Source organism: Muntiacus reevesi, chromosome 3 (genome assembly GCF_963930625.1).
Source record: "Muntiacus reevesi chromosome 3, mMunRee1.1, whole genome shotgun sequence".
In the NCBI taxonomy this organism is placed as follows: domain Eukaryota; kingdom Metazoa; phylum Chordata; class Mammalia; order Artiodactyla; family Cervidae; genus Muntiacus; species Muntiacus reevesi.
In genome coordinates this window covers 133,403,048-133,427,989 of record NC_089251.1, presented here as the reverse complement: position 1 = coordinate 133,427,989, position 24,942 = coordinate 133,403,048, and the positions used below count along the sequence as shown (strand labels likewise).

General features: G+C 36.6%; 1 protein-coding gene across 1 annotated transcript in view; it reads right to left on the bottom strand.

Moving 5' to 3' along the window:
• Positions 1-5,023: 5,023 nt before the first annotated feature.
• Positions 5,024-24,942, bottom strand: part of ABCA12 (ATP binding cassette subfamily A member 12) — a 191,089-nt gene continuing 171,170 nt past the window's right edge. The window contains exons 42-53 of the mRNA XM_065927669.1: positions 24,136-24,251; positions 22,870-23,029; positions 20,983-21,236; positions 18,762-18,966; positions 17,639-17,748; positions 16,958-17,099; positions 15,604-15,738; positions 13,482-13,585; positions 12,039-12,131; positions 10,605-10,710; positions 6,759-6,896; positions 5,024-5,223 (exon numbers count right to left, since the gene is read on the bottom strand). Of these exons, the coding sequence (XP_065783741.1) occupies positions 5,122-5,223; positions 6,759-6,896; positions 10,605-10,710; positions 12,039-12,131; positions 13,482-13,585; positions 15,604-15,738; positions 16,958-17,099; positions 17,639-17,748; positions 18,762-18,966; positions 20,983-21,236; positions 22,870-23,029; positions 24,136-24,251 (1,665 nt within the window). The 3' untranslated portion in view covers positions 5,024-5,121. The remainder of the gene's footprint in view (positions 5,224-6,758; positions 6,897-10,604; positions 10,711-12,038; positions 12,132-13,481; positions 13,586-15,603; positions 15,739-16,957; positions 17,100-17,638; positions 17,749-18,761; positions 18,967-20,982; positions 21,237-22,869; positions 23,030-24,135; positions 24,252-24,942) is intronic.

Here is a 24,942-nt window from a genome sequence, read left to right as displayed (position 1 = left end):
TGATGAACTGTGCTTTATGCAGAAACATTTAAGTGTAAAATGTTTGGTCATCTGCACATTTTCCCCCAGCAGTTAACATTAAAGTATAATAGCTAGTCTTATGAAGCTAAAACAAACATAATTGTGAAAAATACAGAGCAAAAATTATGAAAATATTTCTCAGTTGAAATAGACATCATTGGTCCTTCAAAGATTTGTGGAACAACATACATTAGCACTGTGCTGGGTATGGTAGATACAATGAGGAAGGAATGACAGGTCACTACTCTTGAGGGCCCTGGAGTGTAATGGGAAGAGAGAGACAGTAGAGAGATGCTTATAATGCAGCAGGAAGTGCTTCTGCAGAGGCCTGAGCGGCTTTTGTAATGAGGGTGGAACAACGCCTGAGGCTCTCTGGAAAGATTTCCTTAAGGAGAAGACCCATGAGAAAGGTGAAGAAGAGGAGTTTCTAGGTAAAAGCTAAGTGGGAATAGGTTTTTCAAGAAAAAAGAGTGGTGTGAGCAAAGTAGCACCAGTGTGAGAAAAGATCTGTCATCATAGGAAACAGCAAGAAATGCACTGAAGTCAAGCATAGACTGCATGAGGGAGAGAGAGGTGGCTGTGGTGGGGCTGGATTATGAAACACTCTGCAGACCAGTTAAGGAGTCTGCATTTCATTCCACAGAGTGTGGAAAACCAGGCTGGGTTTATAAACAGGGAGGGATAGGATTAACCGTCACAAATGATGCCAGAGGAAATAATATCATTCCCTTTTGTTGTTCTGTCCTTAATTCGTGTCTGAACTCTTTGTGACCCCATAGACTGCAGCAGACCAGGTTTCCCTGTCCTTCACCATCTCTCAGAGTTTGCTTAAACTCATGCCATTGAGTTGGTTTCCTTTTACCTTGTTATTACACTTGAAAACTTAATGAAGCAAGCAGGCTCCCAGGGGCCCCTGGGGTAAGGAGATGCAAGCCTGCTGCACCTCCCTCACCTGCACCCAGGAGAGCATTTGCTGTTGTCAGGGAACCGTCATCTCCGAGGAGAAGAATGAATTGTTCAGGCAGAGAGCATATTTGGAAAAAATAGTTGTATGTATAATTCCCCCAAAATTTTAGTATTATGAAAATCAGGTTTTATAGGTAAAGCAAAGATTGCCACCATCCTCAGAGGTATTTCAGGTGACTCATATGAAAAAGCAGGTTCTGTACAGGTTATCCAGAGTGGAGACAGTCCTCTGAGAACTGGGAATTCTCAAAACATTTTCTCTACTGCAGAGAAGCCGAAAGGGATGTGGGTTGAAATAGTTTGTTAATGTATGTCCCTTACTTATATGTAAAAATGTGCTGTGAAACTCTTACACAGCACATCTTTACAGACAAAAAGGCAAGAAATAAATGTGCAGGAGTGTACAAAAGCAAAGCATTGGAATTCTGATTCCAAAGAAGGTACCCAAATCCTCCTATTCTAATGGATTCACTGTAATCTCTGTATTATGGAATGTATTATGGTCATCTTTCCTTTTTCTTCTTCATAAGTAAACTACCTCAGGGGAAACTTCACTGCATTTCATAAACAGAATAGAAATTCCTGGTTTCCATACCAACCATGCCAGCTTCTCTTTGTCTCTCACTTATTTATATATTCATCCATTTAACCAACAAATATTTATCATGTATGTAGGTACTGATGGGAAAATCAGGAAGATCTAAGTAGATCTCCTGTCCTCATAGAGTTTCATGTCTAATGAGGGAGAGAAATACTACATAAACACTTGTAAGTGCAATCCCTGTCTTCCAGAGGCCAGTTTGAACTTGTCTGCCTACTGAGAAGGATTGGCTGGAGCCCCCAGATCCACATCCTGGGGTCAGAAGCTCCGCTCAGCACATATCCAGGCCCCTGTCACTCATGGTCTCCCCTCCTGCCAGTCTTCTCCTGTTCTGTGATGAAGCCTTCACTGTTCTGTGGTTCTTTCAAAGAAGATATTAACTCATCCCTTCTGCAATTTCCACTGGACACTCATTCACATAAAGTGTTTGTAAGTAGGACTGACTTTAACCAAGATTTGGGAATAGGAGGATAGTCCACAGCACGGATGCACAGCAAACGAATGTGAAAACATACTTGGATGTTCATGATTTTAGAAGTCCATTCAACCATCGAATTTCTCATTGGACTTTCATGTCTCTTCAATACTCAGCCTTCTATCACATCACTGGTTCCTCCTTTCTCCACTTCCTTTCCTCCTCCTGTGTTTCCCTTCCCACGACTGCTCAGAAGCAAGCAACAAACCATCCCAATAACAAACACAATGAACAGTAAACAAATCCCTTTATTCTTTCATAGAGCCTGACCATTTTTTTTTTTTTTTGGCTTATTTGGATTCCTAAAGATACTCATACTCTCAGAATTACACTTTCTACTCCAAAAGGCTTATCTGTGTATTATATGGAACAAGGATATTTTCTGTCCTAAGAGAAATTCTGTTGCCATCTGTTAAGACAGATGTATATACAGAGTTTAGTTTATCAGGGTATATTACTAATTAGGATGCATGCTCTAACAGAAGGTTATTTTATCGTTGCTAAGTTGTGTCTGACTCTTTTAGACCCCATGGACTGTAGCACGCCAGGCTTCCCTGTCCTTCTCTATCTCCCTGAGTTGGCTCAAACTCATGTCCATTGAGTTGGTGATGCCATCCAACCATCTCATTCTCTGTCATCCCCTTCTCCTCCTGCCCTCAACCTTTCCCAACATCAGGGTCTTTTCCAATGAGTCTGCTCTTTGCATCAGGTGGCCAAAATATTGGAGCTTCATCTTTTGCATAAGTCCTTTCAATGAATATTCAGGGATGATTTCCTTTAGGATTGACTGGTTGGATCTCCTTGCAGCCCAAGGGACTCTCAAGAGTCTTCTCCAGTACCACAGGTCAACAGCATCAATTCTTCGGCGTTCAGCCTTCTTTTTGGTCCAACGTTCACATCCGTACATGACTAATGGAAAAACCATAGCTTCAACTATTCAGACATTTGTCAGCAAAGTGATGTCTCTGCTTTTTAATACACTGTCTAGGTTTGTCATAGCTTTTCTTCCAAGGAGCAAGTGTCTTTTAACTTCATGACTGCAGTCACCATCCACAGTGATTTTGGAGTCCAGGAAAATGAAATCTGCCACTGTTTCATTTGTCACCCCCCCATCTATTTGCCATAAAGTGATGGAACCAGATGCCATGATCTTGGTTTTTTGAATGTTGAGTTTGAAGCCAGTTTTTTCCCTCTACTCTTTTACTTTCCTCAAGAGGCTCTTTAGTTCCTATTAGCTTTCTGCCATTAGGGTGGTATTATCTGCATATTTGAATTATTGCTATGTCTCCTGGCTATCTTGATTCCAGCTTGTGATTCAGCCAGTCTGGCATTTCACATGATGTACTATGCATAGAAATTAAATAAGCAGCGTGACAATATATAGCCTTGATGTACTTCTTTCCCAGTTTGGAACTAATCCATTGATCCATGTCTGGCTCTAACTGTTGCTTCTTGACCTGCATATAGGTTTCTCAAGCAGCAGGTAAGGTGGTCTGGTAGTCTCATCTCTCTTTAACAATTTCCCACAGTTTGTTGTGATCCACACAGTCAAAGCCTTTAGTGTAGTCAAAAGAAAGTTAGGAAGTAGAATAGAATAAAGTTTTAGGACTGGGGACTTAAACTGAAAAATTAGGGAAAGGAATTTCCCTGAGAAAGAACAGCATTTCTGAAGTGCATTAGCTAGGCACAAATTGTGGGGGAAAGGCACTTCAGCAAGGGGACATACTAAAATACACACAAAGGTGTGGGGAGAGGAAGGAGTTTGGTGCACTGGATAAACCAGAGAGGGCAGTACGGCTACACCCTAAAGAGGAAGAGGAGAAAGAAAGTGATGAAGGTGGAAAAGTATGCAGTAGCTGGGTCTCATGTGATACTGCCATCGTATGACTCCAATTTGTAAGTTTCTGGCTCTTATCTAACAAATAAAATGACACCATGAATTATTTTTACTAAATTTTGACTTTATTGACTTTCAAAACAGAAACAGCTGCACTAAAGCTGACAATTCATACAAACAGACACACACACACACACACACACACACACACACACGCACACACACCCTCCCCCACACACATTATATAGAGACCTTCCCCAAGGGCCATATAGTTTGGCATTGTTACAAGTCTATTCTATAGCCACATATGTGATTCTGGGTCAGCTGGGTAATTAATTGAAAACTGTCTTCATATTCATTTTCCTTCCCTAGGAATGTTTCCTGCAGAAAGACCCAGAATATGAAGCTTTCCAGAACAGTTTTGAAAAATGTTGCCTGCCAGCAACTATTCTCTATTGTCTTTCAGGACTTGTATCCACCCAGCTGACACAGCCATTTCCCCTGTAGAGCAAGTAGATTCTTGCTCTGCCCTGTGCCTTACTATTGGCAAGGCAGTGTGGGAATACATTGTAGTTCTGTTTACCACCAGGGTAAACTGCCCTCCTATAACATTCTTGTAGAAAGGCATTTTGGGGGGTTCAGTAAAGTCTCCCTCTATTTACAGGTACTGAAAATAACATACACACACACTCTAGACATTGCACCCACTCCTTACTGCCAAGGTTAATTAATCTGGCTCTTGGCACTTTAGACCTCATAACAGATTCGTGTATTCATGATGATATCCATTCTGTTATTTTCTGAAAATAAATTATTTTCTTTGCTTTCCCAGTTCTACCAAGCTACCTTACTTTTCTTCTCCACTCTTACTTTTCAACTACTCATAACCGTTCCTTTTAAGCTGCCATTTTATTGAAAGTAATAAATTAAGACATTCATCTTCAGTGGTTTCACCTTTGCATAAGAGTCAGCAACTTACACACTAGCATGCTCACAGTGTTAAGCAGATAGGAATTCAATTCAGTAGCAAAAACATTCACTGACCTTAGAAAGAAAACTTTCCATTTATAGTTACTGGCTAGTCTTACAGAGTTGCAACTTTCCAATACAGTATAATACTTTAAGATTAAATATTTTGAGGAATTTGTATCTTCTGTGCCTCTTCCCCAAAATGAAGCCATTGGCCACTTGCTGAGACTGATTTTGCTGGAGGTACTGAGTCTACAGCTGGTCGTCTTGAGAGTCAGTGCTTACGATGGATCCTTGGCTGCTGGTGTCGGCAGTTTCATAGCACTTTTGGTCTTTGGCAAAGTTGATGAAAACCTGATTTTTCAAGGGAAATGAAGCCATTAGCACTTGTAAACCAAAGGAAGAAATAAGGGGTGTGCATTTGTGTGGTGTGTGCACAATGGGAGAGCAAATAAAAAGAAAACTAGATTTCACAGTGCTAAGTCGCTTTGGTTGTGTTCAACTCTTTGTGACTCCATGGACTGTAGCCCACCAGGCTCCTCTGTTTATGGTGTTTTCCAAACAAGAATACTGGAGAGAGTTGCCATTTCCTCCTCCAGGGGGGTTCTTCTGATCCAGGGATCAAACTGGTGGTGTCTCTTATGACTCCTGCACTGGCAGGCAGGTTCTTTACCACTAGTGCCACCTGCGAAGCCCCAGATTTCATAGGGGCACACCCGAATACATACACAAACTCTCATTAGGGATCCTTCCTTTAGGTATTGAAATTTAACTGGGGTTTGAAAATAGTACCTTTGACTACATTTATAATCATAATAAATGATAAAATCTAAAATTATAATTGAACACCTATAGCCATATATATACTTGCATCTATTTGATCTGTATCAATATCTTTCAAGTATAAATAAGGAACCCAATCCAAGCTCCTATCAAACATTTCTATGATGACATTGAGAGAAATTTCACTAGTTTTAAGAATTAATACACTGAAATAAAATTTGTATGCAAATATCACATTATGTTCCTTATGCTTACTATTTAACAGGCAGATCTTTATGACTTTGTTTAAAATCATCAATTCTATTAGTCATAGATTCATCCAGAAAATTTTGAGAGACATGATACTGGCAACTGCTTACAAGTTCAAGGATAAATCTGTGTTGGCAAAGCCATAATTGCCTTAACTCTCCATAAATAAAACTCTCTGTAAGATGCAGCAAGACTTGGAGGCCACTTTAGCCTCCCTTTCAGGCCCTCTCCAGTGACAGGTACAATCAGATGCTCTATATGTCAGATTGGTTGAACTGTATAAAACTAAAACAGTGCAAAGGTAAAGGAGGATGCTCCATGAAGCCTCCACTTACTGTATATAAATGTAACTAAGATGATTTGAATGAAATAAAAGAATTCTGCATTTACCATTTTGGTTGCCTTAATCTAGCAGATCTAAAGCTTTGGCACCAAAATCTCACTAGATAAGCACATCCTCCCCTAATCTAGAAAGCAAATCAATAGAAATGCTATTTAAGAAACATTCCAAGGAGAACGGAAAGAAAGTGTTAACAGTTATTTGTTTTATAGATGAAAATAATTGTTGCTTTACATATACAGACAACTGATGGGTACAGATGTCTTAGGGAAGGAAAAAAAATTTTTTCTCCATTAAAATTAGTTAACTCTTCACATTTTTTAATAACATCCCAAAATGCACTTAAAAATAAATTAACCTAAATTTTTCAGGTGCAAGATTAAATATTGCTTCAATTAAAGATAAATTGAAGGTCATTAAAAAGAAATAATTATGTATAATTAAATTAAAAAAATAAATAAATAATCAGAATGTATTAATGTGACATTGTGTACATGGACCATGGTATCCAGCCTACCTCTTCCAGAGTGGTCTGACTCACTAAGAAATTTGTGATATTTAAAGCAGTCTTGTTGGCCTCCAGAAGATCAAAAATGTTTGCTACTCCTCCTGCAGTGACTGGCACATGATATTCTAACATGCTGAGATGCTGATCCTGTGGGAACCAAAGGTGGGAAAAAAAATTTATTTATCAATGTCAGGTAATCCTGAGTAAACTAGACATAACTTGACCAAGAGCTAAGAAACACACTGAAATTCATTCCTCTGGAAGTGATCAGTTCAGTTCAGTCACTCAGTCGTGTCCGACTCTTTGTGACCACATGGACTGCAGCACACCAGGCCTCCTTGTCCATCACCAAGTCCCAGAGTTTACCCAATCATGTCCATTGAGTCGGTGATGCCATCCAACCATCTCATTCTCTGTCATCCCCTTCTCCTCCTGCCCTCAATCATTCCCAGCATCAGGGTCTTTTCAAATGAGTCAGCTCTTCACATCAGGTGGCCAAAATATTGGAGTTTCAGCTTCATCATCAGTCCTTCCAATGAACACCCAGGACTGATCTCCTTTAGGATGGACTAGTTTGATCTCCTTGCAGTCCAAGGGACTCTCAAGAGTCTTCTTCAACACCACAGTTCAAAAGCATCAATTCTTCTGCACTCAGCTTTCTTTAGAGTCCAATCTTACATCCATATATGACTACTGGAAAAACCATAGCCTTGGCTAGACCGACCTTTGTTGGCAAAGTAACGCCTCTGCTTTTTAATATTCTGTCTAGGCTGGTTATAACTTTCCTTCCAAGGAGTAAGTGTGTTTTAATTTCATGGCTGCAGTAACCATCTGCAGTGGTTTTGGAGCCCCCCAAAATAAAGTCTGCCACTGTTTCCACATCTATTTGCCATGAAGTGATGGGACCGGATGCCATGATCTTAGTTTTCTGAATGTTGAGCTTTAACCCAACTATTTCACTCTCCTCTTTCACTTTCATCAAGAGGCTCTTTAATTCTTTGCTTTCTGTCATAAGGGTGGTGTCATCTGCATATTTGAGGTTATTGATATTTCTCCTGGCAATCTTGATTCCAGCTTGTGCTTCATCCAGTCTGACATTTTGCACGATGTACTCTGCATATAAGTTAAATAAGCAGGGTGAGAGTATACAGCTTTGACATACTTCTTTCCCAATTTGGAACCAGTCTGTTGTTCCATGTCCAGTTCTAACTGTTGCTTTTTGACATGCATACAGATTTCTCAGGAGACAGGTCAGGTGGTCTGATATTCCCATCTCTTTAAGAATTTAAGAGTTTGTTGTGATCCACACAGTCAAAGGCTTTGGCGTAGTCAATAAAGCAGAAGTAGATGTTTTTCTGGAATGCTCTTGCTTTTTTGATGATGCAGCAGATGTTGGCAATTTGATCTCTGGTTCCTCTGCCTTTTCTAAATCCAGCTTGAACATCTGGAAGTTCATGGTTCATGTACTGCTGAAGCATGGCTTCGAGAATTTTGAGCATTATTTTGCTAGCATGTGAGATGAGTGCAATTGTCCATTAGTTTGAGCATTCTTTGACATTGCCTTTCTTTGGAATTGGAATGAAATCTGATCTTTTCCAGTCCTGTGACCACTGCTGAGTATTCTAGATTCGCTGGCATATTGAGTGCAGCACTTTCACAGCATCATCTTTTAGGATTTGAAATAGCTCAACTGGAAAAATAATGTGTATGCTTGGAAACTAATGGCTTTTGAAGAGAGATAAGTTTTGTGAATGTCTGAGAGAAAACAAATCAAAAAGCTAATAAAAATTTCAAAACATTCTACATTCATGTGTACCTAGAAAGTGACTATAATCTTGCCTAGAAAAAATATTGTGGAATGATATTGCTAATGTCAGATTACAATAAGTTCACATAAGCTTTTTCAGAGATAACTTTTAGAAATGTCTTTTTTTTTTTTAACAATAGAATTGTTCTAAAAGGCTAAGGATTAGTTGTTCAATTTATATTGGTTAAAGTTGGAAGATTTCAAAAGCATTGTCTAGGAGAAATCTCATTCAAATAATGCCACATTCTTTCTTAACTCTGAAAATCTTTTCAATTTATTTAGTCCATAGTATTACCATCAACTTAGTACTCTATTCTTATTTCCTTGGAGTATCTTTAACATCTTGCTTTTCTGAGTATTTTATCAGTTATCATGTCCCATTTATTTTCCTTTATTTTTCCATTTATTTTTCCTCTCAAATGTAACCATTCCTCTCTATGTGCACCATCAATATTATTAACTTGATGCTTATCATTCCATATCTGAGTTATTGCAAGAGCCTCTTCAGAAGCCTAGAAACCATATACACTCCTATGTTCCAGCACAAAGTAGTTAGAATAATCTTTCCTAAATATTAGTTTGGTTAGGATGTTTTTTTACTCCATAATCAACCCCTGTAACCGTTGTGGGTCAGATCAAGATTATTACTGGAAACTCCTCTTCTCATACCTTTGCTTACTGTCTAGTCCCTCCCATGGATTTGTGTTTACATCACACCTGTCACTGCAGTCAGGCCATCTTACTTATTTTTACTTTCAAATTATTGTTTTGCTATCTCCCTTTTAGAGATCTGGAAGCCATCATGTACTTGTAAAGAATGGTCTACATAGGAAGACATCAAACTTTTATCATCACTGCACTTGTCTTGTAAGCTCTGGTCCCATGAGGAACAGACCAGGACAAATACAATCTCAAGTTCACTGAAAGAAAAACACTATGACCAATGCGATTTGTGCAAAAATAAAGCATTTTTTCATTTTAAATTTGATTTTAATTTAGATCATAGAAAATGGTCTTTGATAAGAATCGTAAAAGCTATTTCTTCCTGGAGAACTTAGTTTAGGTTTCAGAGGTTGAGGCAAAAGTATTTTGTAGAGGTAAAGAATTGTTTTTAAAAATGCTCTCTATTTTGCTTTCCAGAATCACTTTATGTTAATATGGTGCCTGACAGTTCATGAAGCATCTTTGTGAATATTTTATCATTTCGTTCTCACACCAGTCTTGTGAAGAAGATGTCAACAGTATTTATAAAATATGAATATGAGGCTTAGAGACTTTAAATCTCTTGCTGGAATCACACAGGTAGAGCTGGATCTCAGTCCAAGTCTTCTAATTTCTTTTCATCATTCCACACCTGATTTTCGTTTTAAGATAATTATTTGCTATAATCATCTTGTACAAATTACCTGCACATCAAAGATGATATAATGATAACATTTTTGCCAAGTGCATTTAAATGTGTATTATGTGAGACTCATGTGTATACATTTGTGTGTGCCCATTCTGTTAATACATATATGTAAGATGAAATTAATTGAGTGATATTTCAGGTAGTATGTGATTGAAGCACTCGATTTCCAAGCAGTTCTCCTCAAAACTTTGTGGGCTTATTTTTCAAATGAGGAAAGTAAAGGAGATAATCTCTTCTAGCTGTGACATACAGACAGGAACTCTGTAATTTTTTTTTTTTTTCTAAGAAGAAAAGCCCTTGGTCATATGTATCTGTCATCCCTCACTTCTCTGACATATATAACCAATAAATTACTTAAGTATACAATCCAATCTGAAAACTAATACAATATGGTCATAAGCCTTTGTGAGGAAGAAATAACGGTATGTAAAAGGATTATGACACTCTTAAGCAGCTACAAAAATATATAACTTAATTTTAAGATTTTATTTGTTCATACTAAGTATGCTTCATAATATCTTAACCATCTTGAACTAATAAATATATTAAGATGAATAATAAAGGTATGGTCAACTTGAAAACAACAAACATCCACTACCCTATTACAACTATCAAAACCAGTCAATCTCTTACTTACTTTTAAGTATGTTTTTGGAAAGTGCAGTTGCATGAACCTTGTGAGGGCCTCCATGCTCACTCTGGCATTCTTCACGTGAACCTTAACAGTAAATCCTCGCCCAAACCTAGAAAGAAGTGCAAAACACAATATGAGTTATGTTTTGCTGAAACAGCTCTCCTGGAATTCTAGATAATGAAACAGGACCCAAGCTGACCATTACAGGCCCTTTTCCTACACAAAGACTATCACTTTGCAATAAAAAGTTCAGGGCATGTTGCAAACTGGAAATAGTACACTGCCATGACTTTTTATTTCTACCAGTATATAAAGTCAGATCCTTTGGACAAAAGCTGCATTAGAAATAAAACATAAAGTCTTGGCTTTCTTTGGCATCCATGAATTGGTGTGTCTTCTGTCCTTCAGTTGTGTCTGACTCTTTGTGACCCCATGGACTGTAGGCCATCAGGCTTCTCTGTCCATAGAATTCTCCAGGCAAGAATACTAGAGTGGGTAGCCATTCTGTTCTCCAGGGGATCCTCCCAACCCAGGGATCAAACCTGGGTCTTCTACACTGCAGGCAAATTCTCTACCATCTAAGCCACCAGGAATTGATGTCAAATTTTGGGGCTAAATACTTTATAATTTAAATCAAAGAAGGTCTTGAGAGCCAAATTATTGAAGATTTGATATCAACTGTAAAGATTAAAATCACTGGAGTTTTAAAAATAAATAATAAACCAATATAACTGTTAACTTTTATACTTTATACTTTTGCATCAAAAGTAGTGTTTGTAAACAAGTCGCAGCAGACTCTCTGAGAATAACATGTAAGTTCTTTTTCATCCTTTTTTCATATCTTGATCAACTTTGTTTTGTAAGAAAGTCAAGCTGTTGTACAGATAAAGATATAAAGGAATGTCATGGTGTTTGAAGATTAACATGGATATGTATAAATGCATATGTACTCAGGCAAATATATTAATTTTAATTTGATAGCATGATATTCATGTACACCTCCCCAATGTATTTTGGTTAAAAGGTTTTAAACGTAGTAAAATGTTAAATAGCTTACTGAAAGCCTATGCAAATGACAAATGAACATACTAGACAAAAATCACTGCCTTCATGTACTTGTCAAGATCTAATTTGTTACAGAGTTAACTCTTGAAACTACTTCCTGAGAGTATTTTGGTTGGGGAATAATAATCATATCATTATTATATTATCATTATTATTAGCTTTTAGGCCTTCTAGGTCTGGGGGTTATTAATTAAAAAACATTCAACCCTCAGTACTGTTATTTAACTTCAAAATGAATCAATGGTTAGCTTCTCCATTCCAGTTTTACTACGCATTGTAGGATAGGCTGCTGAGATAATCTTTGAAGGCAAGTATAGCGCTGGTAGATCGATTACTCTACACCGTGTGTTAAACAATGCGTTTGCTCTTTACCTGCTCTTAATGTGCTGCAGTGATCCAATACATTGGAACCTTCCATTCACCATAATGGCCAGCCTTGTACAGAGAGCCTCACATTCTTCCATGCTGAAAGGCAGAATCACGTCAGCATTCTGGGCACAGAAAATTGGCTTAAGTTCATAAGCATAAGTTTAACTCTTTTCTTTATGGCACCTTAGAAATACTGTTTGAATATTTGAGTCCCTTAGACTGTCTTTTCCTTTGAAGAACAAAAAAATCTTTTAACATATAACGTAAATGTCTTTGCATAGAGTTTATTACTGTTTCTTTACAAACTTGAGGCCATCTTGCTCACCTGGATTGCTGCTCTATCAAACAGTATTTCTTTCAAGCTCTTTCAAGCTTTGAATTAAGACCTACATTTCATATGAAATATTTCCAAAATAATACTAAGTTGTTTTCATCATGCCTTATACTCAATATTCAGATGACTTTTAAAATTTTTTTTTGGTCACACCCTACAGCATGCAAGATCTTAGTTCCCTGACCAGAGAGCAAACCTATGCCCCCTGCAATGGAAGCACAGAGTCTTAACCACTGGGCCACCAGGGAAGTCCCTCAGTTAGCTTTTATGTTTTTGTATTTATAACCAGTTAACCTGTACTTGATTATATAATTCTGACTTCATGGACTATGATACTGGAGGAGATCTTAGGTATCATCTTGAGGTCTTAGGTCCACTTAAACACAAAAGTTAATGGAAAATCAGTGATTGGCTTCAGAACATATACTGTGGTTGGGGGCAAGGTTAGTATATAGGATATAAATAAGTCTCAGTTCTAAATATATCTAGTTCTTTTTCTAACTATGTGATCATTATAATGAAAGGATAAACGTAATACAAGGCCAATCTTATAAGAAAGGCACAGATAAAAAGCTTTAGTAGCTTTTTTACTTAGTTGATTGGAAGGGTCTACTTAATGGAGGAGGCTTGTGGACTAGTTCTTAAAGGATTAGTAAGATTAGAATTTGGAAAGATTTTGTGTAAAGACAACTCTAGTAGAAAGCACAGCAAAGACAGGACATGGTGATAGGAAAGGGCAGGGAGTGTATGTGGAACCATGAATCACTCAGATTGATTGATAGGAAGAAAAGACCAGAAAGTTAGGTGAGGCTGGATAATAAAAGGCCTTGCACACTGAGCCAAAACATGCTAAATTTTATGTGATAGGCAATAGTGAGGAATGATTGAGTTAAGAGGGTCAAAAGTTATGGAAATTTTATTTTTTTAATAGATTGCTAGGCCCTGTTCAACCACAATAGCTGGGATCTCACCAGGAAATCCTCTTGACTTGCTCTTTTGACTATGAACATAAAATACTTTAATCCAGTTGTGGAATTCACTCTCAATATATGTTACACAGGATTATGTCCCCTCACCTGTCATCTGACTCTAAAGTTCCACACCCAATTTACCTATGAGAAGTGAGGATGACGGAACATTTATTCTGGACTTCTTCTGAAATGATCTTCCAGAGGTGCCGTTTTGACTTAGGATCCATTCCAGAGCTTGGTTCATCCTTAATAGAAAGTTACAAGAAGAATTTATCAAATTAATTAAATTTTGATGAGGTTCTTTACATGAATCATTGCATCTCACTTGCCTAGAACAGAAATCACTTTTCGAGGTCCTGTGACTAACTTGTTTTATACTTAATGGGCTTCTTTCTGCTGCTGTCAAAAAGCTCAAAATTAATCACTTTAAATTGTCAATCTGTTTTAAGAAGTGCCTCAGTGAAGTTGATACTCTGTTACTTTACACATGTCTCTTATATTTCTTGGGAAAAAATCTGCTTCAATTACTGACAAAGCCATAGTTTTTATATTTAATACTATATCATCACACATATATCTGAAGCTACATCAACAAGATTGCTGCCTTGGTCCTGATGGTAGAATTGTGCCTATAAGTGATAGATAATATGCCATGTGAAGCACAGAGAATGCAATTTTTTTGTTAATATGATTGAGGTGTATTTTCAGTTTTATGTTATTAATTGAAATTTAATACTCCTTGGGGAAATAAAAGCAAGATTTGCAGAAAATGCCAAATAGAAAGATATAAATTACATTTTAAAATAAATGACATTCTGAAAAACTATTCAGGCATAAACTTAGAAATGTAGCAATGGAGAAGCTAAACAAGCAATAATTGATCCTGACAGATGATTAAAAAAATCAAACTGTAGGTCAAGATTAAGTAAAAATTAAAAATATATGTCTAAAATGGAAAGTATGCAGATAGAATCAACAGAGGTTTATTTTTATAGCAAGGGGTTAATTTGAAATTAAGAGAAAGAAATGAGTATTAGTTTGGGGAAACAGTAAAGATTATATTGTCACTGTTCCTATTTTTGAAGACAATGGCACATATAGTAAATATATATAAAAAATATATAGTATCTTTCTCTCATGGCCTGATTTCAATTCAGCTCATTAACGCATAATATTTGCATAGAGCTTTTTAACATTTTAAAGCACTTTACATCTATTATCTCATAGGGGTGCCTAAGGATTGTTTTCTTCAATTTAAGGGACACTTATACAATAGAATTCCATTATAAGTGTCAATTGGCAGGAACATAATGCATTATATGCTTCCGGTATTATAAAGAGAGGGCTTATGCATTATTCTAACTGGGCAGTTAAAATGATTTGATCTTCTATATTACTTAATCCCTGAAATAATGTGGTGATTTATAATTGGTGATTTTATTGCATAGTTAAGCCTCTTTTGAAGTTTTGGAAGTCCCTGAATGAAAGGGATCTTCCAAAATAAGGGCAGCTTATTTCTCTGAAATAAACACTTCACAAGGTTTGGCTTGGGGAACAGAATGCTATGTCACCCCTAGAGTAACTTATATTTCCAGGTGATCAATTTAATTTTTCAGCTTTTAATCAATATATTAACATGACATGTATTTCTTGCTTCCAAAAAATTCAGGTAAAATAGAATGGCATATTTTCAAGACTGCATCTCAAGCTAGGTAACTCATGTTTTTAAGCAACAAGGAGATAACGTTTTAGCACAACACATTGTCCTAAATCATATATTTCCTTTTTAGTAGAAGTTGGAAAATGTGTTAATTCACCTGACCAGTTACCAATACAACTGATTTCGTCAACAACTGGGAATCAAATTCTGTCATAGTTTTACATACTCATCTGAACATCCTGAATTTATTTCAGCTACTTCCTATTCCCACGTTTCCTCTGAAATTACCTGAGCCATAGCTTCAGACAAAAAATATTTTTGAGGGCATATTATTATGGCAACAAATTACCTGGTATAAATTTCCTTAATGAGACAGTATATGTGAAGTGCTTTACAAAATAACCAGCATAGTGATTCCCAATCCAGGAATCGAGTAGCAGTCTCCTGCATTGCAGGTGGATTCTTTACCAGCTGAGCTACCAGGGTAGCCCCTAATGAGACCTCAGTAAGTGGTTATTGCAATAATGATAATGAAATGTTATATACACAATTGAATATGTGATTCTAATTGGGCAATGACCTTTTTCACAATGATTCTCTTACCAGCAACAGAATGGAAGGTTTCCCTATCAAGGCCAGTGCAGTAGACAATTTTCTTTTTGTGCCATAACTACACATAGAGGTAACTTTGTCCTTGTAGGGCAGCAGGTGAAGTCTCCCAAGGAGTTTTTTAACAGTCTGTGGGTGGAAAAAAGGACTTGTTGATTTTCCCTCACCAAAACCCTTAAAGCATTAAATGGGAAAAGAGCTACTTGTGAAAAGAAAGTTTTATAATGGAGAAATACATATTTTAGTTTTATTTTCAAAGGTTCACTTAAAGATGAATAGTTCATTTAGAGATAAACGCAATTCTGTGGAGGCTCATTCATAAATGGGATTTCTTGTCCCCCCAATACATGTGCGTGTATGTGTGTATGTGTTTACAATGGTTCTTTCTGCTGTATTGACACAGGATTTACTTTTAAGCTTCAAAGAGCTAAAACAGAATTCATCCCTTTACAAGGCAGGTTTCTTATTGATTGTCATCACTGTTTCATCTTTTTTCTTACTGTGGGGTGAGCTGTCACAAAGGCTTTAGGTCTATTTAAAAATGACCCAGTATCAAAACTGTAGTGTATTAACTTAGGAATCTTGGGTTCTTGTGGCTATTTAAGTACTTAAATAGCTCTGGCAAATAGTGGAATCCTAGGAGGATTTAAGAAGTCCCCGAGGGTTGCAAAAATAGAGAAAACTGCCCAAAAGATTAGTCCTTCCATTAAAAAGGCAAATAATTGCAGTGAGGTACGAAAGCACATTTCAAAAACCAAATTGTAATCTATTCTATTTCACTTGGGCATTTTGTGCATGCTCAGTCGGACACTCAGTTGTGTCCAACTCTCTGACACCCTATGGACCCACCAGGCTCCTCTGTCCATGAGATTCTCCAGGAAAGAATACTGGAGTCGGTTGCCATTCTATCCTCTAGGGGATCTTCCCAACCCAGGGATCTAACCTACATCTCCTGTTTCTCCTGCACTGGCAGGCGGATTCTTTACCACGAGCCACTTGGGAAGCCCATTTTGTAGGTAGTTTCAAGTTTCAATGGTTATATGAACACTAAAAGATATATAAGCATTCACCAACCAAGGCACAGTCCAGAACCTAAGGCAAATCTCATTCTTTATTCGACAGTTTTTAAAAGATAATGGAACAAATACAGGCCAAGATGTTTCTAAAGTTGAGTTCATAGGTGCATTTATGATATATATATATAATCAAGCTATACTGCCTCCATTATCACTGTCAGGAGAAAATTGTCATAGTCTTCCAGATATCAACTTGGTCTTGAGGGTGGGTGGATGGGAAGCATAAACAAAAATGGTTTTCAAATAAACTAGTTCTTCACATTTATACTCACTTCTTTAATATCTTTTTCTGGAATTCCATGTATTCTAGCATAGAAATATAAATGTTCTTCTATGGTTACCAGGTCATCCAAAGCATCTTCCTGAGGACAGTAGCCAATTAATGAGCTGTGAGAGTTAACGTGAGCCAGAGACCTGAATAAAAAGCATCAAAAACATGAATGACTTTCTAAAGATGTTTCCCTCCTAGCCCTCAGATGCTGGGTACGTGTGCATGCTAAGTCACTGCAGTTGTGTCTGACTTCATGCGATCCTATGGACTGCAGCCTGCCAGACTTCTCCGTCCATGGGGTTTTCCAGGCAAGAATACTGGAGTGGCTTGATGTGCTCTCCTCCAGGGTATTTTTCCAACTCAGGGATCGAATCCACACCTCTTACATCTACCTGCTTTGGCAGGTGGGTTCTTTACCACTAGCGCCACCTGGGAAGCCCCTCAGATGTTGAGAGGGTAGTTCTGTTTGGGTTGTGGTGATTGGTGAGTCGTAAAAAGATGTAAAATGATCCCACCATCATAGTCACACTGAAAAATTTAAAAATTTCCACGCATTTGAGTAGCTGTTTTTTTCCTAAGGATTTAATAATATAACCACAAAGTAACAGCAAAAGTTCACTTTAATTATTTTTCTCGTTTAATTATGTTTTGTTTGATAATTTGAAGCAATTGTTTTTCATACCCAGTCTTATTTCTGATCAGAATGTTTCCGCTTGTAGGAATTATGTCTCCAGTTAGCATCTTGAAGATGGTGGTTTTTCCTGCTCCATTCACCCCAAGAAGTCCAAAGCACTGGTTTGAGGGAGAAAAAAAAAAGATGTAAACTAATTCAAACCAAAGACACGTTACTATTATATCTCTTTTCTTCCTTTCCTTGGGTGAAATAAATTATCAAGAAAAATAAATCACTGGATATTGCAGTGCTTTGTTGGCACTGGATAAAGCTTTCACTTTTAAAACAAATGGGTGCTTAAGTATCTTTTTTTCCTTTAACCATCTGAATATCTGTGTATATACCTAGGACTTGTTTTTACATATTATACTCTAGCATGCCTCTGTGTGACATGACAGAATATCCAATAAGGCAGATGTGCTAACCTGACAAAGTAACTGCATTTATAAATTTAAAATTACTCATACAAAATCACAACTTTACTAAGTAACTGAAGCAATAATCTCTTTATCCGATTGAATAAATTTGATGTGTTTAGTTTGCAGCTCGCCTCGGCAAAAAAGGAAATACCCACATTCTCTTTCTTCTTTCAAAGCTGTCTTACTACTGCTTCTATGAAAACAGCAATAATATGAATATGAATGCAATTCTAGGACCTCAGTTCCGACAACTGACTTCTACATGCTGTCTTTTGAAGAGGCCTAAAAACGAAGAGTTGAAAACAGCTCCCTGAACAGACTTCTTGACTGAAAGTCCATTCAAGAAGGATAATAACTTGGGAAGGGGATCAGGATATGGTGAGTCCTCCCTGCCAAGAGGGGAGGGTTACAGGATAAGTAACACATAGACACATGTAAATTATATATATAGAATTCATCAATATATTCAAAGGCTGACTTCATATTTCTAGAAAAAAATTAAGGAAAGATAAAATTTTTGTCACTTACCATGTCAACATAAAGGATGCATGCATGCCTGCATGCTCAGTCATATCCAACTCTTTTGCGACCCCCATGGACTGCAGCCTGCCAGGCTACTCTGTCCATGGAATTTTCCAGGCAAGAATACTGGAGTGGGTTGCCGTTTCCTCCTCCATATAAGGGATTGTTTGAAACAAAACATTGTTCCTTACCTCCCCAGCAGGTATCCCAATGCTGATGTTGTTTACAGCTATAATCTTTTTGTGGATAAGTTGGTAAGTTTTTGTGAGACGATGGAGTTGGACCAGGTCATAATCATTTGCACCTTTCTCAACTCTAAATCTTTCAGCCTGCACATCTTCATCTTCATCTATTGTCTCAATAACAGATGAAGAGCTAAATTTTCTAAAGAAGAGCCTAAAAAATGAACCCAATGATTTTGCATCAATAATTTTGAAATGACACCACTTGGTTTTGACACCTTTTTAAAAGTTCTCACTTCACAAAAGTGTGCCAAGTTTGTTTTAAATTTTTTATGCATTTTGCTAAATAACTTAAAAATTAGCATGGCTGTTCTTTATAATAATATTTGTTATCATATTTGAGAAACAGTTTTTGCTTTCAATGACTTAAGTACTTACAGATTCCCTATTACAAGTCAGAATCTTAATTTCAGTAACCAGGAACTTTAGTTTGGGTTTGAAAGTTACTCCTAACAGAGAGACCAGAGTCATTAGTAGGACTCAACACTTATAAGACCATGATCAATGATCATTGTTTTTTTTAATTTGTCGTATTTATTCTTTGGTCATCAATAATACTAATGTTATTCTATAGTCTTTTTTTTTTTTTTTTTTTTACTCTGAATGTCTTACCTAGGACCTAGCCAATATATTAAGGTTATCAGTTCTGAAAACTCTAAGAAATCTCAAACCCACTTGAGTATCTTGTCTACTGAATACCAAAAAAACCAAAACAACAAGTCAATTTAGGTCTTCCTTCCAATGTCCCTGTTTTTTTTTTAATGACATCCCTAGAGATTCCAATTGTGATATTTTCTTTGAAGCTTCCCCATTCTAAAGTCCACTAATGCAGTCAGCATCCTAATACTGGAAATACTTTTAAAACAGCCAGTTATTTATCATTTTATGTTTCTGTTACCATCATAGGCTTTCATTTTCTTTCTCACTAGGTTTATCAGGGAACCTCAAACCACTCCATTGTCTCTGAATCTTTCCTTCTAGTCTGCACTACCTCCACAAAATCACAGCTCGTAAAGCACCATTTGATTGTTGGTCTCTGTTAAAAAACCTTCAATGTGCTACTATTAATATTTGTTTAGTGAGTAAAGTCCAAGCTATCACTCTTTAACCAAGCAGTCAGTATACTCCATAATTTTTCAACCCCATGCTTCAGCTCCTACTCTTTCATTATATTTAGTCTATGCTCTAATCAAATTTTATTACTTATTTCTCAAATATGTCCCCCAATTTTTCTATCTTTGTTTTTGTCTTTCCTTTTATTAATTTAAATCTTAATTTCCAATAAGTAATACATGCACTTCATTCATTAAAATTAAAATGGTACTAAAGAATATTTAGTGAAAAGTCTCCTTCAAATACATACAGTTTTTTAGCAGAGGCATTCATAATTAGAAATAGTTTATGCATACAAATGCATAAAAATGTATTTCCCTTTTAAAACTCAAATGGTAATATACTTCATGTGTAGCCCTGAACCTTGCATTTCTCACTTAACAAATATTAGAAGTAATTCCAAATATTACATAGTGAACTGCATCATTCTTTCTAATGGCTGCATAGTGTTTCACTTATAAATTATGAATATAATTTATTTAACCAGTCCCAAATGCAGTACATTTAGGTTATTTCCATTCTTTTGCTATTAGGAATGGTTACTATGATGAATAAATTTATACATACATAGTTCTGCATATTTGTTAGCATATCTGTAGGGAAAATTCCTAGGAATAGAATTGTTGGGTCAATGATGTTTATTTATGATTCTGTCATCATTTTACACAATCTTCTTTTTCCGAATATATTGCTAATATCTACATACACAGTTCTCTTTTCCCACTTCTACTTTCTATCCTTCTAAACACAGCTCAAAGACTGTATCTTATGTTTCTGTACATGTTTTCTCTCTACCACTGAATCTTGATCTCTTTTAGGCTAACAACTGGACTAATTTAATTTTACTACCTCATTTTACAATACTTGCAGAACCATAATAAGGCTTGAGAACTATTTACTGAATGAAAGAGATTGTGAATTGTGTTACAACTTTTAAAGTTTTTTGAGCAAAACATTTCCATTTTACTAATGGAAGAGCTTAGACTATTGACCCTTCTCTGAACATTTTGCATTCAGTTTTGTCATGAATCTCAAACACTGTTTTCATTGTATTTACCTGAGTTTATTTATTAGCCACTCATTGATTAAAAGTCGCAAGAAAAAGAACATGGTTCCCTGAGAAACTAAAGCCACAAACATTGCACCTAGTTTATCCATCTCAAAGGTTTCACTTGGATACTCCACTCCATATGCTTTTAAGAAGTCTAGGACCGACTGTTGTTGAGAAAGTTCGATCAAACCATAGCCAAAACAGAATTGTGGGAAAATCAGGAAAATGCGCTTGAGGGTTTCAGAAATAAGTTCTAAAGTCTGAAATAAGAGAAAAAAAAAGTTCAGTGTTAAGTTTTCAACAAATTGATGAAAATGTGAAACTAGATGTAGATAAATACTGAAACTTGAGAAGCTTATCTAGATTGGTAATTATTGCAAGTACATGCTGAATTTACATATAAACATTTACTATAACCAAATGGTGGAGATTTATTACCAAAATAAAAGCGGAAAAGGATTATATACATTATTGAGATTGTCTAAGGCATCAGGTCAAACCCTGGGGACTTCAGAGTGTAATAATAGCAAGGCTACTGGGGTCTGATAGAATGTCTGCGGGGCTCAGGTGATAAAGAATCTGTCTGCATGTGGGAGACCCAGGTTCAGCCCCTGGCTTGGGAAGATCCCCTGGAGAAGGGAATGGCTATCCACTCCAGCATTCTTGCCTGGGGAATTCCATGGATAGAGGAGCCTGGCGGGCTACAGTCCATGGGGTCACAAAGAGTTGTACACGGCTGAGCAATTAACACATAGGTAGATGCCTGAGTAAAGAGGGATTTAGTAAAGTTTTGGAACTAAGGTAATTCCTACTTGAAGAGGGAATAAAATGGTAAAATGATATGGAAGGAGAAACAACCTATCTCAAAGAGGAGCAAATGGCACATTTTCATGCTATTCATACTTGGGACCAACCACTTGCAGCTCATGAATTTTTTTATTCCTCCTGGAGTATGCTTGTCTATTCCTTCCTTCATTTTCTCTTTATTCTTTTCCATTCAATTGTTCAGCATTGTTAGGGCTTCCCTCCTCACTAATCATAATTGTTGGCTATGAATGGAAAGTGATGCTTACAAAGAAGTAGATTCCACTACATGACTGAAAGGGAATGGGTTGGGTTTTTTCTCTATGGATGTTCAAATGAATCTTAACTAATAGTCATAAAACTAAGACATGTTGTCTTTGTTCCTACCATAGCATAACAATTTGTTAATAAGTAAGAAGTTTAGCTGACTGATTGGCTGCATGATTTCTCTACTGCCATACAAAGTATCTGATTGAATATCTCCATTCCTCTACTCAAGCCCTATCAAATGTCAATAGTTTTGTCATTGCATAAATACAATCAGGGAGCCAAATCCTTTGAGCTGTTTTGTAGATACTGAAACCCCAGGTGGTAGAAGTTAACTTGTAAGCTGCCCACAAGCGCAAAGACCCCAGATGACTGGCATTAGAAGACTGATGAGATTGACTCCAATTACCTGACCACCAACCAATCAGAAGAATGTCCATGAGCTGATCACATACCCCACAACCTTGTCTCCCTCACCCTGTCTTAAAAAACCCTTCTCTGAAAGCCACTAGGGGAATTTATGTCCTTCAAGCCTTAGCTGACTCGACTCCTTGCTTGGTGCTCTACAATAAAATGATGCCTGTGTTTCACCAAAAAATACAGAGACATTAAACTAGATACATACTACCAGAGACATTAAATTAAAAATTCTAAAAATAATTTTTAAAGGCCGTAGTTTCCCCTCTACTACATTTAATACAATCAAATGAAATTCCTCTATTCTATTTAGAGAATGCGAAATACAAAAAATCTTTCCACCTTGAACATGTTGAAGCATTTAATCAAATCACTGAAGTTTAGCAGACTAATAAAGGACCTTACCGCATCATTAGGCTTTTCCTTGGAAAGAAAGTACACCACCGACAGGGAAACAATGGAATTGATGCCAAAAAAAAGGTTGATGCAGACGTAAGTGATGAAAGCCATTCCTGTATCATGGAAGAACCCAGCCAGCAAGTACATCCAAGAAAATGTGGCATACCTTTATATTAATAATACTAAGAATTAAAATCATACCATGATTACTCTTTTACTAAATAAATAAATAGCTTAGATGGTGTTCCAAAGTGAAAATAAACATTAGGATGAGTTGTCAAGCCTTGTAGTTAGACCTCTTTTTTATCTCTCTTTTTAACAGCAGCCAAAAAAAAAAAAAAAAAACTGAAGTACACACTTTTTTTTAACCCTACAATAACGATGTTATGTATTTTACAATGTCACCATATGACTAAATCATGAAGCGTACTTTTAAGGAATCTTGAGCAGTCATTACAACCACAGATTAATTTTTACTTGTGAAGAGTCAGACATGACTGAGCGACTAAACAATACAATACTGGTACCTCACCCAGGTGAGATTTTTTTTTTTGGATGGAAATATGAGTTTAATAGATATATATATTATAATTTAAAGTTGAGGAAAAAATGACATCATTGTTGGCTAGCTAAGAAGACAGAGCATGCTTAGAAGTTGCATGTTCTGTTTTGAGCAAACACTTGAGTAACCTTTGGGGTAAAGAAGTAAAACTAGAGACAGATCCTTCATCAGCTAAAATTGCTAACTAAATGGATATTACTCATACATTCAGGGCAAAAAGAACTGCTACTAAAGTGCTGATATTGAACTGTACTACTCGTATTAATTACCCTAATTCAGAAACAATTTTATGTCTGTGTTCTTAGGCATCCATAATAATAAAAATTAATATACATGAACATATTCACTTTTTAACATCATATATATTTATATATACTCACAATTTGTTAATACATAAATTCACATACGTCTATACATTTTTCTGATCATTTTAAAGACTCCATTTGCTGTAAATTAAATTACGAATGTAAATTGTTAACTGTGACATTCAGCACCCAGTAAGTGCTCGTTAATAATAGGTATACTATTAATAACAACATTAATTTTCACAAGTATTACACTTTACAAACTATGGACTAGCAAGTGTAATATATTGCTAATCATTACTCATGGCTAATGAAACCCGAAGACATTTGTAAATTAGCTAATGAGATTTAGGTTTGCATCTAGGAGCATTTAATTCTATAAATTCGTCTTTCACCACAGCTTACCCAAACAGCAGAAGTAGGAGAGACACAGCGCTTAGGTTGTTTTCACTATAGAAGGCAGGTAACTTGAAAATTGCAATGACACCAATTGAAAATGCTACAGGCACCAAGTAGAAGGCCTATGGGAATATGGAAAACAACGTTTAACATACGGCAAGTTTTTTCTGTTTTTGAATCAATAGCCCATCTAGTTTAAAACTGTAACAAATTGACCTAGAAACACTTCAAGAAATGAATTATTATCTATGTTCTTGTTGCTTGTAATGTTCAGTTCATTTTACATTGATTTCACTCTTGAATGCATCTCCTGCAATAAGAGGTCAAGCCAGTCTCCATCTTTATAGAGAGACTCCGAGTCCCTGGCGTTCCTGCCTCCAGACTTTGAGACTTGAGATCATTTGGTGACAGAGGTTCAGTGAAAAAGATAAGACAGCCAGGCATCTTGGTATTAGATTCAGTCCTCAAAGTATTGATTTTATTTTGAATGCTGGAACTCTCTCAGATGGCCGATTTCTAAGGGTTGGTGAGCAGTGTGACTGATAACCACTCTGTGCAAAACAGCAGGACAGTGGGTACTACACATTCTTGGAATCACAGGGATATGAACAAAGAATTCAGTGTTTCATTGACAAGAGAAATAGTAAATGCTGAGGAGTTTGTGGCAAGATGTACACAATGAAAGAGATGGTAATTTAATTAGAGAGGAAAAGGTCCTAAAATTGGAATGAGGACCAGAAATACAATAACAGAATCTGAGTAGTACGTAGCCCTTCATAGGAGTGTGCACTTTAAGCTCTCTTGACACATTAA